General features: G+C 47.1%; 2 protein-coding genes across 2 annotated transcripts in view; one reads left to right on the top strand and one right to left on the bottom strand.

The window, feature by feature from the left end:
* Positions 1 to 1,353: 1,353 nt before the first annotated feature.
* LOC146026950 (toll-like receptor 7) lies at positions 1,354 to 4,934 on the bottom strand. The gene has a single exon (XM_083157983.1). It carries the CDS (start codon positions 4,921 to 4,923, stop codon positions 1,864 to 1,866), a length of 3,060 nt encoding a protein of 1,019 aa, XP_083014109.1. The 5' UTR covers positions 4,924 to 4,934; the 3' UTR covers positions 1,354 to 1,863.
* Positions 4,935 to 12,946: 8,012 nt separating this feature from the next.
* The window catches only part of CDHR4 (cadherin related family member 4), a 68,924-nt gene continuing 62,667 nt past the window's right edge, over positions 12,947 to 19,203 (top strand). Inside the window, exon 1 of the mRNA XM_083155890.1 lies at positions 12,947 to 15,283. Coding sequence (XP_083012016.1) covers positions 15,238 to 15,283 — 46 coding nt within the window. The 5' untranslated portion in view covers positions 12,947 to 15,237. The remainder of the gene's footprint in view (positions 15,284 to 19,203) is intronic.

Below are 19,203 nucleotides of genomic sequence, written 5' to 3'. Positions count from 1 at the left end.
TTTCCGCCTCACTGACAGCAGCACATCCCAACCTCACTGACAGCAGCACCTCCCAACCTCACTGACAGGAGCGCATCCCCGCCTCACTGACAGAAGCACATCCCCACCTCATTGACAGCAGCGCATCTCCGCCTCACTGACAGCAGCACATCCCAACCTCACTGACAGCAGCACATCCCAACCACACTGAGAGGAGCACATCCCCGCCCCACTGACAGCAGTACATCCCTGCCTCACTGTCAGCAGTTCATCCCCGCCTCACTGACAGCAGCGCATCTCCACCTCACTGACAGCAGTACATCCCTGCCTCACTGTCAGCAGTTCATCCCCGCCTCACTGACAGCAGCGCATCTCCACCTCACTGACAGCAGCACATCCCCGACTCACTGACAGCAGTCACTTCTGTGGCTCCACGTCGGCATAACTTATAGCTGATTCTGTGCGCAAAAGGTCTCAATAGGCAACCATAACTCCAACAATGTTTCAGGCATGAAATAGCATGCCAACGTGGGGACAGGTACTCATTTTATTTATATTAATAAATAGCGGTAGTTTTACACGGTAACATAGCCTTGGGCCACAAGTGTGACAAAGCGTGGTCACTAACATATGGCATTTGGCAATTTGCTGGGCCCAACAATGTCTATTTCATAGAGTGTCCATCAGTCTACCCTCTTTTGGTTCCGTCATCTTGCAGGGGGTACATCTAGTGGACCAGTAATTATAGTCCAGTACTCATACATGCGTCTACTGTATGTCGGCACCATGGTTACGAGATTGTACAGGGAGCAGAGAGGATAATGGAGTATCCGCCGACATTTCTTATGCTCCATGTAAATGCATTCTGGGAACATGTATATAATGTATCCAGCCAGAACCATACTGCATTACATAGAATCTATTCTGTATCTTCTGTTCTCCACCAACGAACCCATAGTAAGTACATCTTAGGCCTTCCCCTTGACACAGAAGAAAAAGGTGGACATAAAAATGTTGACATGTGAAAAGATCAACGTGCATTTTTCTAATTTTTTGTGTTAATGCTGACAACTGAGCATGTGCACCCCCAATTAGCGTACTGCGTCCCCTCGCTTCACACGCCGTGCTTCAGGACAGGTTCTGCGCTCGGCACACTGTACTGTGCCCAATGGGCGCCCACGCCGAAGGTAAAGAAGGTAAAGTGTGAAAAGGGGTCTGGATTCCGTCAGGAACAGGGCCACGGAGCCACTATGGAGCAAAGCACGGCTGTGGTTTTAGAATGAGATGTATTTTTATTGTTATCATGAAACCTAAAGACATAGAATTATGTGTCACATTATTATAAAATAATGGGCAAGTTCCGTGTCGTTGAGATTATATTTATTACAATGGGATAGAATATGGTGGCATTTTTATTCCAAACACTTTTTGTATCTTTTATTTTACATACTAAACATATAAATCCATGTAACGTTCCCTCTGTATTCCAACATGCTCATACTGTACATACAGCCACTCATAATGCCTGATTCAGATCCACTCGCTGCCCTGAGAATTCACAACCAACAACCGCGCATGGTATGCAGTGCGCATTCGTGAGCCATCCGACCGAAGGGGATTGACACCCTGTGGGCGTTTAGGGGCGTTCCACGGCCGTTGGTAGGGAGGGCCACTAACGTCATTAGTGGCCTCATTCTCCCAACGCCAAGTGAGTCTAGACTTGGCGCTGTGAGCAGGGCACAATCAGGGGCCGGATGGCACGCGTTTAGCCGGGAGGCTTCTCGCTGGGCTCCGTACACTCACAGCCTAGCGAGCAGGTCTGAATCAGGCCCATAGTATTCCTGTGTCACATGAGCGAGTTATGGAACGTGGACAACCCAAAGGCTAGCGGCCCAGCTGTTTTCGGAGGCAAGGGTCATAGTAATGGGAGCTGCCTCCTCTTAAAAGTACCCGCAGGCTGTGCCAGAAATGGGCATGTGCCCTGGGGTTCCTCGGCCAGCTCAGGAAGCTGTTTGGGCAGAGCCTCTTCCTTGTCAGTAAGTATCTAGACATTTTTATCTTTTCATCGAGAGTCACGAGAACCAAAACATCTTTCTTCTCGTCCAGCAGCCGCTGATGGGACATTAGGAAGGCATGACACAGGAGACCAGTATTAAATCCTTCATGTGTGAGGATTAGAACCGTCCGTTTGCTCCTGTATATGGCTTCATACAGATTCTCAATACAGGGTTTCCCAACTGCCCAGTCTCTTTCTTCCAGACATAAATGGAACTTATCCCTTTCAGATCCTTCCAGCTGCACCAGAAGTTCATGATAGACCCAGTCCGTCACAGCATGGTTCTTTGTATCGAAAACTATAAAGGCGTCATACTCCTCCCATGTTCCTCCAGGTAAGTGTGTGTAACGTGTGATACATGCCTTGATGACTTTGATAGTGTACCACAAATCCCAGGAGAAGAGCTGCCAGATGACCACAATGACTATGAAGGTGGTCACCAGCAGACAAGAGCAGACGAAGCACATTCTGCCGTAAAAGTCTTGACACGACTCTGGATTCATGGTGAGAAGTGACTTGGTCCTCACTGTGTCTGGCGAGTCGCACTGCATTCCTTCTGAGAGATGGCTCACGGTAACGTTCGTCTCCATCAGGAACTGAATGAACCAGCTGTTGCGACAGGTACATTCGTAGGGATTTTGGCTTACATCTAGAATATGTAATGTTTGGAGGAGCTGCTTGGGAAAACTTCGTACATCTATCGTTTTAATGCGGTTGTTACTCAAGAACAGATGCTTTAAATTTGTGTGCGAATAAAAAAACTCTTCGTTTAGGGAACTTATCCTATTGGATCTGAGATTTAAGAAGACTAGCTTGCTCCCGATGCTGATGATGCTGCTGTTTAACCATGTCAGTTTGTTAAAACTGAGGTCTAAGTGAGTCAGATTGCCAAGGTGGACTATATTGTCCCAGTGAAAGGAATACAGGTTGTTCTTTGAAATGAAGAGTTCCTCAAGTGACATAGGTAAATGTTCTAAAACGGATATTGGGATGACGAAGAGTTGATTGGCGCTAATGTCCAGAACTTTCAGGCTTGTAAGGTTGGTGAACATGGTGGTATACGTCTCTTTGCCATATTGCCACAAATTGACTAACTCGTTCTTCCTGAAGAAGAGCTTCTTCAAAGATGGGTTCTTCAGCTCCTTCGTTATACGCAAGCCAATCAAGTTGTTGTTGAGATTCAGTTCTACCAGAGAAGTGAGGTTTTCCAGGAAATTGAGCCTGTGGTTAACACCTCTCATCATGAACTGGTAGTCATTGTTAGCCAGATTGAGTATCTTCAGTTTGGGGAGCTCACTTAAAGCAGCGTAGTAGTACAAGTCAAATCTGTTGTGCGAGAGATCCAAATGGCGTAGCGACTTCAAATGGCCAAACTGAGAGCCGTTTAAGCGTTGATTGATGAAGTTATAGCTCATGTTTAGACATTCTACATCTTCCATGCCCACAAAGTTATCTGAGTGCAAACTCATTAAGTTGTTAAAAGATAGATCGACCGACCGCTGATAATGCCAGCACTCTGGATACTCAACGTTGGTGGCATCAGGATGTTTACTATTGATGTTTACAGGTTCTACCCAGCCGGCAATTGCATTTTCATGTTTATTCAGGAGAGGAACAGTCGCATCTGACCTTCCCCTTTCTGCTTTACAGGTAGATTCAAACGATATTAGATTTTCCGCCAAGCTTATAATGCGTAAATTCTTATTAATTAGGAACATACTTAAGTTCGCCTGGAGTAGAAAGTTTGTTCGGAGGCTTAGAATTTTCAGATTTGGCAGCCTGAGCAATGGCTCAATACCTTCAAAGTCCAGAATATTGACATAGTATCCAACTAGGGATATCCGATTTAGTGACGTCATTGCGACTGCGCTGGGATTTATGACCAGCCGCTCATGCATTCTATATGGGTGAAAATTATACTCTAAGTCTAAGGTTTGTACATTTTTTAATTGAGAAAAAAAGGTTTCTTTTTCAAAGTCTAGTAAGTTGTCGGACAAAATTAAAACGTTCAAATTGTGCAATCTGCTAAATAAAGAGCTGTCTATGGTGGGGATGGAGTTCCCCCTGAGGTTGAGGTAGGCAAGGTTGCGGAGGCAATCAAACACTCCAGCTCTCAGCTGCAAGGCGCTGTCATTTAGGCATGGGAAACAAGGCTGGGCTGCATGGTCACACCGCTGACAGTTCCACCGCATGTCCAGCTTCCGCAGATTGGGCAGGCGGCATAGATCCTCCTGGTCTAACTTCCAAATCTTGTTCTCTCCCAAATTAAGGTCTGTTAGAGAAGGTGGAATGTTCTTGGGGAAAGAACTTATGTTATTAAAATCCAGCAGCAATGTTTCCAACGTTGTGATATTTCTGAGGACATGTTCTGAGATAGTAAACTCGGTGTAACATGGATTAAGGTAATAGCAGTTCCCACCAATAATTAAAGACCTCAGTTTATTTACTCCAGAAAGAGCCTTCTCCGTCAATCTGAAAATGTGGTTGAGATTGAGATTTAAATACTTAATGTTCTCCGGGAGAGGAGGGACAGATCTCAGACTGTTGCCGCTAAGATCCAGGTTGCTCAGGTGTTCAAGATTCACTAAAGCATCCAGCTCAATAGTGAGAGAGCAGCGTTCCTTGTCCGGCCTCAGGTTTTCGGGCTGGCAGTTGTTACTAATGTTGAGAGTTTCCAGGTTTGGGAGACCAGAGAAGGATTTGTTTGTGAGATGTGAGATGTGATTGAGAGACAGGTCCAGGACAATGACCCTGTCTGAAATTATGGGAGGTACGCTCTTCAGGTGACGGTATCTGCAGATAACGACTGAACCATTACTGATATCATGGCATGGGAGGAAGCGGGGGAAAATGCTTAAACAAGCAGAGGCCCCAAAGACCACAACCATAGAAAATTCTAGGAGCCAATGTTGTCCCTTAAAAAAAAAAAAAGAGATAAAAAAGTTACAAAAAGTTTCTCAAACATAAGAACTTTCTTTGCTGCAACATTTTCAAGAACAATCAATTTATCACCAGAGAATCCATTAAAACTATCATCCAAATGTATCCTCTCTAACTCCGATTATTGGAATGTACCTTAGCCACTTTCTAAGGCATTCACAAATCTAAGTCCCTCTCTGGCGCCTTGGTACGGGAAGAGGGCGGGCAGCTGACATCCGGTGATATCAGCTGCCTGCCCCCCGGCACCTGCGTCAGGGGAAAATAAATAACCATGGAAATTCCCACGAAACGCTGGGCATTCCTATGGGCGCTACTTGAGTCTATGGCCCCCTCGCCCGCACTGCTACGTGCAAATTGTATAAAGAAGCAAAATCTAATCGGAATCTAATGGTTTTTCCTCATACAATGCATGCCGATGCGTGCTCCCATGTAGTGTAAATCGAATAGAAAAGCAGGCAAGACTAATCGAATCAAATCAAATCTAGATCAAATCTAAAATACCATGCTCCTTACCATGGGTTTCATGCTCATTGCCACAAGGGGGGTTTAAATGCTTGTTACCAGGGGGAGTTACATGCTCCTTTGCATGGGGAATACATGCACATTGCCTGGGGATCCACACTGCACGCCAGTGCTCCTGGAATCCACACTTCTAGGTGGCGCTTGCCGCTCTTTGCACCCCTGTCATGGCCTGGCAGCAGCACCTCTAGCGTCTGTCTCCACCACCTCTGTGTATCCTGCCGCTGTTTGAGTGGCAGGCAGTGAACAGCAGGCAACCCGTGGCATGGCGCTGACAAGTAAAGGAAGCTGCTGTGTACGACGGGCAACCCGCGGCCAGATTAGAGAATGCGGCTTTGGCGGGTGGTTTTCCGGTAAAGTGGCCCGGGCCCTCCCCTCTCTTCAGAGCGGCAAAGCCCGAGACAATTGTCCCCATAGTACCCCCTGATGGCGGCAGGGGAGAGGAGCCGGGATGCAGTGCTGCACCTAGCCCGTAATGTATAAAGGACTGTGTTCTGCCTACCTCACTGCCTGATAATACTGTACACTTCATGTGTATTTGTATATAGTGGCTATATAATCACCGATGACTAATATAAGGGTGTGGACCTGCTAAAATGGGGTTGGGGATTTGTATGTGACTCCCTAATAAATACATGTACAGAATATTAATTTCTAAGTGAATACATTCTTATTAAATATGTCAAATATATATATATTTGACCGCTAGGCCACGCCCCCAACTTAGTTCCTTCGCACTTTTTCACAATTTGGGTAGTATGTATGTATGTATGTATGTATGTAATGTATTTATGTATGTATGTGTGTATGTATGTAGGTATACGACCTATTTTTATTTATTAACTTTAAACAAAGCCTGGTGCAGACTGAGCGAATGCTTGCAGCTGCTTCTTGTTAACAGCTGCTGTGCATATGATACGTGTATGTATGTTGTGTGCATATGATACGTGTATGTATGTTGTGTGCATATGATACGTGTATGTATGTTGTGTGCATATGATACATGTATGTATGCTGTGTGCATATGTTTGTATGTATGCTGTGTGCATATGATGTGTGTATGTATGCTATATGTATTTATGATGTGTGTATGTATGCTGTGTGCATATAATACATGTATGTATGTATGCATGTATGCTGTTTGCATATGATGTGTCTATGTATGCTATGTGTGTATTTCTGTGCATATGTGTGTGTATATATATGCTGTGTATATGTATAATGTGTTTGTCTTTGGAATGTCACAATGTGTCTTTTATTGGAATGTCCGCACTCCCGACCAGCCCCTGTCAACATACTGTATGGGGTGCATCTCCTAAGGCAACATTAAAGATGTTCCAACAATATCCTGGGTGTAGAACTTGAACAGATTCACAAGGCGCACTCACCACAATAAAATCCAAATATGTTTTAATGGTATTTGCAGAGATCAATTATTTCATCTTACTTGTCACATAGTGGTTGTAGTCGACATTTCGGCCACAAGAGGGCCTTTGTCAAGACAGATACTCAGATACTGTACATCCTCACAGCTAGGGAGTCAATCCCGGAGCATTTATTTCAATCCCGGAATTCGGGATTGAAAAATGCCCAATCCCGGGATTCCCGGGATCCCAGGATTGGCTTCCCTAATTAAAAAACCCGCCCCGGCCGCCCCGCATATTTACTTACATGTGCGGTGTAGTGCGGCCCGGCAGGTGGTCGGTGAAGCTGGGAGGTTGGGCGGGCGACTGCTGATGACGGGAGGCGGCCACTTCACGCCACAAGCCGGCAGCAGGAGCCGGTCAGGGAGGTGTGTGGGCGGCCGGGCAGGCAGGCGGGCGTTGACATCGTCATGCTGCACACCCTGGATGGGGCTGTGCAGCTGCTTGGCCTGCGCAGCGTGATCTCTGGCCTCGTCACGCTGCGCAGAGCCACAATGCCGGGACGGGAGTAGCCGGGCAGCGTCTGAGCACTTGCACAGACGCTGCCCGGCATTCCAATCCAGAAATCCCAGGATAGGAAACTCCAATCCCGGGATTGAAATCCCGGCGTTTTAGGGGTCAAATCCCAGGATCCCGCCGATCCCGATCCCGGGATTGCCCACCCTACTCACAGCACAAGAGATCTCTCTTGACAAAGGCCCTCTAGTGGCCGAAACGTCGACTACAACCACTATGTGACAAGTAAATGAAATAATTGATCTCTGCAAATACCATTAAAACATATTTGGATTTTATTGTGGTGAGTGCGCCTTGTGTATCTGTTCAAGTTCTACACACAGGTTGAGGTCTTGATATTTAGAACCACAGTCAAACAGGTGGATTTCAAGTGTGTATGTATTGACATAATTTTATCTAATACCATAAAAAGCCCCCCTCGGCTTATACTCGAGCGAGGGTCCCACTTGAGTCAATAAGTTTTCCCAGTTTTTTGTTGTAAAATTAGGTGCCTCGGCTTATATTCGGGTCGACTTATACTACGTATATACGGTAGTTTTATCACCTAAGCGCCCATATGCACAAACCCCAACACTATATCTAAACGTTTTTAAGGCCTGTGGTGAAGGTCTTGTGTGTGAGGTGGGCTGCACTGGTGTAGTATCAGCGCCATCTGAGAACCAAAAATATAAGCTGTATATATATATATATATATTTATATATATATATATATAGGTAACAGGAACTGCAGCCCTCCAACCTTTTAAAAAAAGTGATCGATTTATTAACGTTTCAATACAACAAATGTATTTTCCTCAGGCTCAAAACTAAAGTGCATCCACACTGACCTTTTAAACACAACAATCAGCGCCAGGTCTCCCGTGGCATGCACGCCCGGTGCCATCAGCGCTCCATAGTGACGTCACCCTCTGTGAGCCGTAGCCGGCATCTCTACATAGTGATAGTTTGTAGGGTTGCCTAGGCAACCAACTCCATTCCCCGCCAAACAATAACAATGACAATATATACAAATACAAACACACATAAAACATCCATATCAGAAATCCACAATGCTGCATATATCAGAAACATTGCAATTATTATAATAGTTACATGTATCAAAAAACATTACTATTTATACATCAGTACTTTTACATATCTTCAATCTTAACTGTTTAACTGAGGGATTAAACATTACATATTCAATTTTATTTGATCAAGCCACTATTATAATTAAATGCTCCTAATCCTAATGCCTCATTTAATCCCCGTGGGGCTATTGTATCAAGGGGCATAATCCACCTGGCTTCACATTGAAGCAGCGCTCTACCTCTGTCTCCACCTCTGACAGAAGCCACAACATGATCTATCATACGATATTTTACACTAGTCAAAGCGTGTCCAACAGCTGCAACATGATGCGCTATTGGTTGTTGGCTAATGCCTGAGACCAGCGCTGCCTTAATTACTCAGTGGTGCGCTGACATTCGCTCTTTCAAAGAACGTTCTGTCTTTCCAATATAGCTAAGTCCGCATGGACAGACTATCTGGTATACAACAAATTTTGTATTGCATGTTACCTGTTTGAGGATGGTAAAAGGTATCCCCGGAATGAGGAATTTACACGTAACGCACGTACACCTTATGCATCCTGGAGTACTGACCCATAGTAAAAACTCCTCCCTCGTAGTACAATCAGCAGATTCTAATTTAGGTGTCAGTAATTTACTCCTATCCATTTGACCTATTTGTTCTTTAGATTGTAATAAATGGTCTCTCTGGTACCCACACTTCATGAATGTATCTATCATATCATTCATTTATTCTTCTGCTTTAATTTGAGTTAATGCGGTTAACCCTCATGAGTTGTGAGCATGGTAACCCATGGATACTACCTTAAGGATGACAACTGGACGCATGTAAGAGATTGTTTCTATCTGTGTCTTTTGAGAACAAACTTGTATTCAATATACCATCATTACCTTCAATGCAGACATCTAAAAAGCTGATGGCACTCTGACTTGCTTCATAGGTAAATTTTATGGTACTCAATCCTTTGTTATGTTCATCAATCAATCGTTTCAGATCCTCTGACGGACCTTTCCAACACAACAACAGGTCATCAATAAAGCGGACATAGAATAAAATTCTGTCCGCCACATTGACGTCCGCACAGAAATACCTCTTGTTCTACTTTAAACATAAATATGTTTGCAAATGTGGGAGTGTCCGCCGCCCCATTGCACACCCGATGTTTTGTAGATAAAACACATCTCGATAAACAAAGACATTTTTTGTGAGTACCAATCTTAATAACTGGATGACCAATGGAATTTCAGGACCTTCATAGTGTGGAAGATTACTCAAAAATTGTTGTACAGCAGCTAAACCGTCTTCATGAGGGATTGCAGTATATAACCTGCCTACATCTACAGTACGTAACCATACATCTTCATATAATATGGGAATCACCAATAATTTGTGTAGTAAAGATGTTGTGTCCAAAATATTTTGGTTGTTCACGAATATACGGCTGTAATATACTGACTCTATGAGTACCCGTAGAGAAACTCTAGGATGCATAAGCATACCCTCCAACATGACCCATTCCATTAGGTACAAAATGCTCTGTTCCTGGACTTCCCTACTAGTGGCAGTTACAGAGGTTGGACTCCAGCACAGTTCAAAATTCAAAGAGGGGGGTCACATCAACTGTCAGTGAGCCCAGGACAGTGATGTTTGGAGTGGCTCCCCTTTATGAATATTGGACTGTGCTGCAGCCTCGCCTCTGCAACTGCCACTGGCAGGGAAGTCCAGAAACAGAGCATTTTGTACCTAATGGAATTGGTCATGTTGGAGGATATGCATAAGGTGTACGTGTGTCACGTGTAAATTCCTCATTCCGGGGGATACCTTTTACCATCCTCAAACTGGTAAATCGCTAAAGATTAGACACACACTAACATGTAATACAAAATTTGTTGTATACCAGATAGTCTGTCCATGCGGATTTATCTATATTGGAAAGACAGAACGTTCTTTGAAAGAGCGAATGTCAGTGCACCGCTCAGCTATTACGGCAGCGCTGGTCTCGGGCAGTAGCCAACAACCAGGAGCGCGTCATGTTGCAGCTGTTGGACACTCTTTGACTAGTGTAAAATATCGTATGATAGATCATGTTGTGGCTTCTGTCAGAGGTGGAGACGGAGGTAGAGCGTTGCTTCAATGTGAAGCCACACGGATTATGCGCCTTGATACAATAGCGCCACGGGGATTAAATGAGGCATTAGGATTAGAAACATTTAATTAATAGTGGCTTGATCAAATAAAAATGAATATGTAATGTTTAATCCCTCAGTTAAACAGTTAATATTGAAGATATGTAAAAGTACTGATGTATAAATAGTAATGTTTTTGATACATGTAATTATTATAATAATTGCAATGTTTCTGATACATGTATATATGCGGCATTGTGGATTTTTGATATGGATGTTTTATGTGTGTTTGTATTTGTATATATTGTTATTGTGTGGCGGGGAACGGAGTTGGTTGCCTAGACAACCCAGCTATCACTATGTAGAGATGCCGGCTACGGCTCACAGAGGGTGACGTCACTATGGAGCGCTGACGGCACCGGGCGCGCACGCCGCGGGAGACCTGACGCTGATTGTTGTGTTTAAAAGGTCAGTGTTGACTTGATGCACGTTAGTTCTGAGCCTGAGGAAAATACATTTGTTGTATTGAAACGTTGCTAATAAATCGATCACTTTTTTTAAAAGGTTGGAGGGCTGCCGTTCCTGTTACCTATATTACTATTGAAGTCGTCTGCGGGCACCCACCGGAGCTGAGACATAAAGCGGCTGGGCCGGACCATCCTTCTTTCTATATAAATATATAATTACACGCAGAACATGTACAGAAATCCCCCATGGAAATCCTGCGTTTGTCCCTGCACTGTCTGTTGCCAGCCCTGAGGGGAAGGCCCTACAATGGAGCTATTGGGGAGGTACACCGGGCACCGAGGGTGATAAATGCCACATCAGGGACCTACGGACACTGGGAATCTATTTTCACAGTGGGAATCTCCTGTCACTGGCGGTGATGCCACAATGGGGGATATGGACACAGTGCAGAGACACCATTGTGCAAACTGGGCTTCTGTTCACTAAAATACTGAAATAAATGTAAAAAAAATATTTCTGGGGAGATGCACCCAATCAGACAGCCGGCTCCTAAATGTCATGTTACAGGCTGGGTTTGAAAAATGACAGTTGTAGGTTTATTGTCTGGTTCATCACTCTCTACTCTGTCATTTTTTAAACTTGGTGCATCTGGCCCTACAGTACATAACTTAGGCCCTTATTCTGATCGGTGCGGCCGGATCCGAATATGCGGCCAGCACCGTGCGTCCTAAACCCCGCCTTCCATACGGATCGCCAACTCTGTCCGTACGCGGTAAGAAGCTGTCCGAACGGACCGCACGTGTATTTCTCATGAATACACCTCCTCCATCTCAGGGAACCTCCCCCATCATTCGATGGTCGCAGACCATCGAATGCAGGACCGAGTGGCCAGGCAGCTCCCGCAACCTCAGACCACACGGGCATTTCTCCGTGCAAAAGCATGGATCTGGGCGGGCAGCTGACATCCGGCAATGTCATATGTCCGCCCCCCCACACGTGCGTCACGGCCGCATTACCATACGTATGCCCAGCGTTTTCATGGGAACGCCCATGAAACGCGGGGCGTATGCATATGTTAATGCGGCCAAACAGCCCTTCACACCCCTCTCCACCCCCTGTTCGTAGTGTACACATTTCCTGCGGAATTTGGACGTGCGTTCCGTTCGCACATGCGCAGATATGCCTCTGCACATGCGCAGACACAAAACATCGGCGGCACGAACGCACGCGGCCATTACCGCACCAACCAGAATAAGGGCCTTAATGAGAAAATAAAGATAATGGTGTAATTAAATGCTATAAAACAACACACACACACACAAAATACCTGGTCACTTATAAATCTGAGCAATACTTCTGTACATAGACACATCAGTCTCATGCAGCAGATACTTTTGTGTATATGGCACTGTGCACTTTGAGCCCGCAACCCATTGACAGACATCATAGATAACTATAACAGTGTTAGTGTAATGGAAGAGACTCACCATAGTGCTGAGACGGGGAAGTCTGCATAATTCTGAAACTTTTGTCACACGCAGATCTGTTCTCCTTTCTTTAAGTTATTTATAGCAATGTGTTTGTAGCCAACTACTCCCTGCACCTGTACGCCCAATGCGGTGCCACACACAGACTCCCTACACGCCCACTGCGGTGCCACACACAGACTCCCTGTACGCCCACTGTGGTGCCACACACAGACTCCCTGCACCGGCACGCCCAATGCGGTGCCACACACAGACTCCCTGCATGCCCACTGCGGTGCCACACACAGACTCCCTGCACGCCCACTATGGTGCCACACACAGACTCCCTGCACCGGCGCGCCCAATGCGGTGCCACTCACAGACTCCCTGCATGCCCACTGCGGTGCCACACACAGACTCCCTGCACCGGCGCGCCCAATGCGGTGCCACACACAGACTCCCTGCACGCCCACTGCGGTGCCACACACAGACTCCCTGCACGCCCACTGCGGTGCCACACACAGACTCCCTGCACACCCACTGCGGTACCACACACAGACTCCCTGCACCTGCACGCCCACTGCGGTGGCACACACAGTCTCCCTGCACGCCCACTGCGCTGCCACACACAGATTTCCTGCACATGCAGGCCCACTGCGGTGCCACATACAGACTACCTCCACCTGCACGCCCACTGCGGTGGCACACACAGATTCCCTGCACCTGCAAGCCCACTGTGCTGCCACACACAGACTCCCTGCATGCCCACTGCGGTGCTACACACAGACTCCTGCACCTGCACACCCACTGCGGTGCCACACACAGATTCCCTGCACCTGCAGGCCCACCGCGGTGCCACATACAGACTCCCTGCACCTGCAGGCCCAATACGGTGCTACACACAGACTACCTCCACCTGCACGCCCACTGCCCACCACAGTCTCCCTGCACCTGCATGCCCACTACGGTGCTACACACAGACTACCTCCACCTGCACGCCCACTGCGGTACCACACACAGACTCCCTGCACCTGCATACCCACTGCAGTGCTACATAGAAACTCCTTGCACGCCCACTGCGATGCCACATACAGACTCCCTGCACCTGCACGCCCAATGCGGTGCCACACACAGACTCCCTGCACACCCACTGCGGTGCCACACATAGACTCCCTGCACCTGCACACCCACTGTTGTGCCACACACAGACTCCCTGCACCTGCACGCCCACTTCGGTGCCACACACAGACTCCCTGCACCTGCAGGCCCACTGCGGTGCCACATACAGACTCCCTGCACTTGCACACCCACTACGGTGCCACACACAGACTCCCTGCACCTGCAGGCCCACTGCAGTGCCACATACAGACTCCCTGCACCTGCAGGCCCACTACGGTGCTACACACAGACTCCCTGCACCTGCACACCCACTGCGGTGCCACATACAGACTCCCTGCACCTGCATGCCCACTACGGAGCTACACACAGTTTCCCTGCACCTGAAGACCCACTACGGTGCCACACACAGACTCCCTGCACCTGCAGGCCCACTGCAGTGCCACATACAGACTCCCTGCACCTGCAGGCCCACTACGGTGCTACACACAGACTCCCTGCACCTGCACACCCACTGCGGTGCCACATACAGACTCCCTGCACCTGCATGCCCACTACGGAGCTACACACAGTTTCCCTGCACCTGAAGACCCACTTCGGTGCCACACACAGACTCCCTGCACCCGCAGGCCCACTGCGGTGCCACATACAGACTCCCTGCACCTGCAGGCCCAGTACGGTGCTACGCAGTTTCCCTGCACCTGCACGCCCACTATGGTGCTACACACAGACTCCCTGCACCTGCATGCCCACTGCAGTGCTACACACAAACTCCCTGCACGCCCACTGCGATGCCACATACAGACTCCCTCCACCTAAACGCCCACTGTGGTGCCACACACAGACCCCCTGCACACCCACTGCAGTGCCACACACAGACTCCCTCCACCTGCACACCCACCACGGTGCTACACACAGACTCTCTGCACCTGCACTCCCTCCACAAACTCCCTGCACCTGCACACCCACTGCAGTGCTACACACAGACTCCCTCCACCTGCACGCCCACCGCGGTGCTTCACACAGACTCCCTGCACCTGCACACCCACCATGGTGCTACACACAGACTCCCTGCACCTGCACGCCCACCGCAGTGCTTCACACAGACTCCCTGCCCCTGCACACCCACCAGGTGCTACACACAGACTCCCTGCACCTGCATGCCCACCGCAGTGCTACACACAGACTCCCTGCACCTGCACGCCCACCGCAGTGGTACACACAGACTCCCTCCACCTGCACACCCACCGCGGTCCTACATACAGACTCCCTGCATGCCCACTGTGGTGCTACATACAAACTCCCTCCACCTGCACACCCACTGCGGTCTACACACAAACTCCCTCCACCTGCACGCCCACTGCGGTGCTACACCCCCTCTTCCAGCAGCTGAATCGCTCCGCCCGTCTCTCTGTGACAGTGGAAATCACAGAAATTGTTCCATAGTTTCACAATGAATTTACTGTAACTGTTATCAGGATTCTTGTCACCCGGGGAAAGCAGAAGTTCTCATAGCGACCATGTGACCATCGACCACGCTTTTTTTTAACCCCTGGATGCCTACATGGATGGAAGAGGACGCGATCTACGCTGGATTGGCTGGTGAGTATCATTTATTTCCACAGGTACCCGATTCTACTGGACAGGGGGACAGGCCTATGGTGGAATCCATAGCGGAATTTGTACGAATGATGCCCCACATGCTGGTACTTGTGGTTCTCTAAGTCTCTGCATGCAGGGGATGCTTTCTGGGACTTGCAGTTCCACAACAACCCAATAGTTTTTAAATTAACTTTTACACCAAAAAATCAGCCCGGTGCCCACCGCCCTGGTGCATTGTAGACCAGGGCAGCCATTGGGGAAGGGGGGGGGGGAGTATTTCTGTGGGTCCCTAACAGAGATCGAGGGGCTCAGGCCAAACATTCTGCCCACACCTGCCTCCGCTGTGCTGCCTGCGTTGAATGAAGCCCACTGTTCCCGGAACGCAGGCTTCACCTCCAGATACTGGCGGCATATTAAAATGCGGCACTGGCTGGAGATCCAATCAGAGCTTGCATGCCATCAGCCGCTATAATTGGCTGTCGGCTGTGAGCCCCGATTTGCTAACGAGTCAGTGCCATATTTAAAATGGCCGCCAGTGTCCGGAGGTACAGAAGCCTACGCTCCGGGAACAGTGGGATCCGTTCAGTGCAGGCAGCACAGCGGAAGGGGGGCAGCCTGCACTTCACTCTGCTCCCCCGCCCCCAAGCAGAGCCAGGCGGGGAGGGGGGGGAGTGATGGGATGGGGGGGGGGGGCATAATTTCTATTGGCAGCCCTTCCAGGGACAGCCCTGGGCTTCAGCCCAATCTGGGTTTATCCTGCGGGGGGGGGGGGGGGGGTTGGGCCTTTATTGGGGGGTCCCCACTTCCTCAGGGTCCAAGGCTAGGCTGACCAGCTGACCAGTCCGGGGGTTAATGCTTTGGCAGGAGGTACTTGTATAAAAAGTTTTCCTGGGCTGTGGCATTACCCTGCTGGAAGTTTGGACCTGGTGCTGGTTGTCAAAATATTGGGGACCCCTACTCATTTTGTCCCCCGTATTTTGGGAACCAGGACTGGCCCATGAGCCTGGTGCTGGTTTAAGAAATCCTGGGTAACCCCGTTTTTTGTCCCCCTGAATTTCTAAAACTAGGACCAGTTCTTTGAGCTCGGGGCTAATGGCCGTAATAGGAGACCCGACACAGTTTTGTTTTTTTATTTTTTACACTCTGAAGCCTGTATGAATCTGACTAATATGACGGATCTGACGGATGACTGTTATGACGGATCTGACTGATACTGTATGACTGATCTGACTGATATGAGGTGAGGATTGGCCTGGTCACTGTCTGAGGAGGAGCTGTCCATCTCCATGTTGTTAGTTACCTGCAAGGGACACACCTTAGGCACAGGACAGGTGAGTGCTGCACAGGTAAGAGGCAGACTTCTATCTCAGGGTCTGCTTGGAATTGTCACCGGCTGCTGCTAGTATTAGGAAGCTGATTATACACGTATCTGATCCACCTGATGGATCCGACACATTGGGCCAAGAAATCATATGAGCCTTACCTCCATATCTGCTCCGATGCGCGGTCCCGTGTGCAACATCGGAGCAGATGGTGTATACTGTATGGTATATGGGGTATACTGTATGGTGTATGATGATGGGGTATATTGTATGGTATATGGGGTATACTGTATGGTATATGGGGTATACTGTATGGTATATGCACTGTATGGTATATGGGGTATACTGTATGGTATATGGGGTATACTGTATGGTATATGCACTGTATGGTATATGGGGTATACTGTATGGTATATGCACTGTATGGTATATGGGGTATAATGTATGATATATGGGGTATACTGTATGGTATATGCACTGTATGGTATATGGGGTATACTGTATGGTGTATGGTATAGGGCATAGCTCCTCAAACTGCGGCCCTCCATATGTTGTGAAACTACAAATCCCAGCATGCCTTGCCACAGTTTTGCTATAAGGGAGTGTTAAAACTGTGGCAAGGCATGCTGGGATTTGTAGTTTCACAACATCTGGAGGGCCGCAGTTTGAGGAACCATGGTATAGGGGGTATACTCTATGGTGTATACTGTATGGTATATGGGGTATACTGTATGGTGTATACTGTATGGTATATGGTGTATGGTATAGGGGGTATACTGTATGGTGTATGGTATAGGGGGTATACTGTATGGTGTATACTGTATGGTATATGGTGTATGGTATAGGGGGTATACTGTATGGTGTATGATATATGGGGTATACTGTATGGTGTATGATATATGAGGTATACTGTATGGTATAGGGGGTATACTGTATGGTGTATACTGTAGGGTGTATGGTATAGGGGGTATACTCTATGGTGTATACTGTATGGTATATGGGGTATACTGTATACTGTATGGTATATGGTGTATGGTATAGGGGGTATACTGTATGGTGTATGGTATAGGGGGTATACTGTATGGTGTATACTGTATGGTATATGGTGTATGGTATAGGGGGTATACTGTATGGTGTATGATATATGGGGTATACTGTATGGTGTATGATATATGGGGTATACTGTATGGTATAGGGGGTATACTGTATGGTGTATACTGTAGGGTATATGGTGTATGGTATAGGGGGTATACTGTATGGTGTATGGTATAGGGGGTATACTCTATGGTGTATACTGTATGGTATATGGTATAGGGGGTATACTGTATGGTGTATGATATATGGGGTATACTGTATGGTGTATGGTATAGGGGGTATACTGTATGGTGTATGATATATGGGGTATACTGTATGGTGTATGATATATGGGGTATACTGTATGGTGTATGGTATAGGGGGTATACTGTATGGTGTATACTGTAGGGTATATGGTGTATGGTATAGGGGGTATACTGTATGGTGTATGATATATGGGGTATACTGTATGGTATATGGGGTATACTGTATGGTATATGCACTGTATGGTATATGGGGTATACTGTATGGTGTATGGTATAGGGCAGTGGTTCCCAAACTTTTTTGATTCACGGCACCCTAGAGTATCAGAGTATTTTTCATGGCACCCCTAGGTCAAAAGTTTGTTACCAAGAAAAAAATAAAATAATAATTAAATTAAATAAGTTGTGCCTAAATGTCATCCTTAGGTCCAGTAATGTGGTGAGGAACATGATTCACTTCTGTTTATCCACATATTTGCCCATTACATTGACCATAAACAATTTGAATTGGTTCTGGACCAGCAACCTGAGGCACCCCTGCAATTGCTCCGAGGCACCCCAGGGAGCCTAGGCGCACAGTTTGGGAACCACTGGTATAGGGGGTATACTATATGGTGTATACTGTACGGTATATGGGGTATACTGTATGGTGTATGATATATGGGGTATACTGTATGGTATATGGGGTATACTGTATGGTATATGGGGTATACTGTATGGTGTATACTATATGGTATATGGGGTATACTGTATAATGTATGATATATGGGGTATACTGTATGGTATATGCACTGTATGGTATATGGGGTATACTGTATGGTGTATGGTATAGGGGGTATACTGTATGGTATATGGGGTATACTGTATGGTGTATGATATATGGGGTATACTGTATGGTATATGGGGTATACTGTATGGTATATGGGGTATACTGTATGGTGTATGATATATGGGGTATACTGTATGGTATATGGGGTATACTGTATGGTGTATGGTATAGGGAATATACTGTATGGTGTATGATATATGGGGTATACTGTATGGTATATGGTGTATACTGTATGGCAGGGGTCCTCAAACTATTTTGCTCTGGGACCCCAATCAGACAATAAAAATAATTACGGGACCCCAGAAAGTTACTGCAGAAGATCACATAACATGTGTAGACATCCGAGAGCACCTGCATGGCAGCATTGTGGAGGCATTAAATAATGGGAGGAGTCTAAAATAAACAATTCAACAGATTTTTGAATAGTTGCAA

The sequence above is a fragment of the Crinia signifera genome, chromosome 8, assembly GCF_055691185.1.
Source record: "Crinia signifera chromosome 8, ASM5569118v1, whole genome shotgun sequence".
Taxonomy (NCBI): domain Eukaryota; kingdom Metazoa; phylum Chordata; class Amphibia; order Anura; family Myobatrachidae; genus Crinia; species Crinia signifera.
The sequence above is the reverse complement of the archived record's forward strand: the minus strand, read 5'-3'. Positions and strand labels throughout refer to the sequence as shown.

What these genes read in the sequence shown, in the direction of transcription:
- LOC146026950 (XM_083157983.1), bottom strand. Translation starts at nt 4,923, where the DNA reads ATGGTTGTGGTCTTTGGGGCCTCTGCTTGTTTAAGCATTTTCCCCCGC.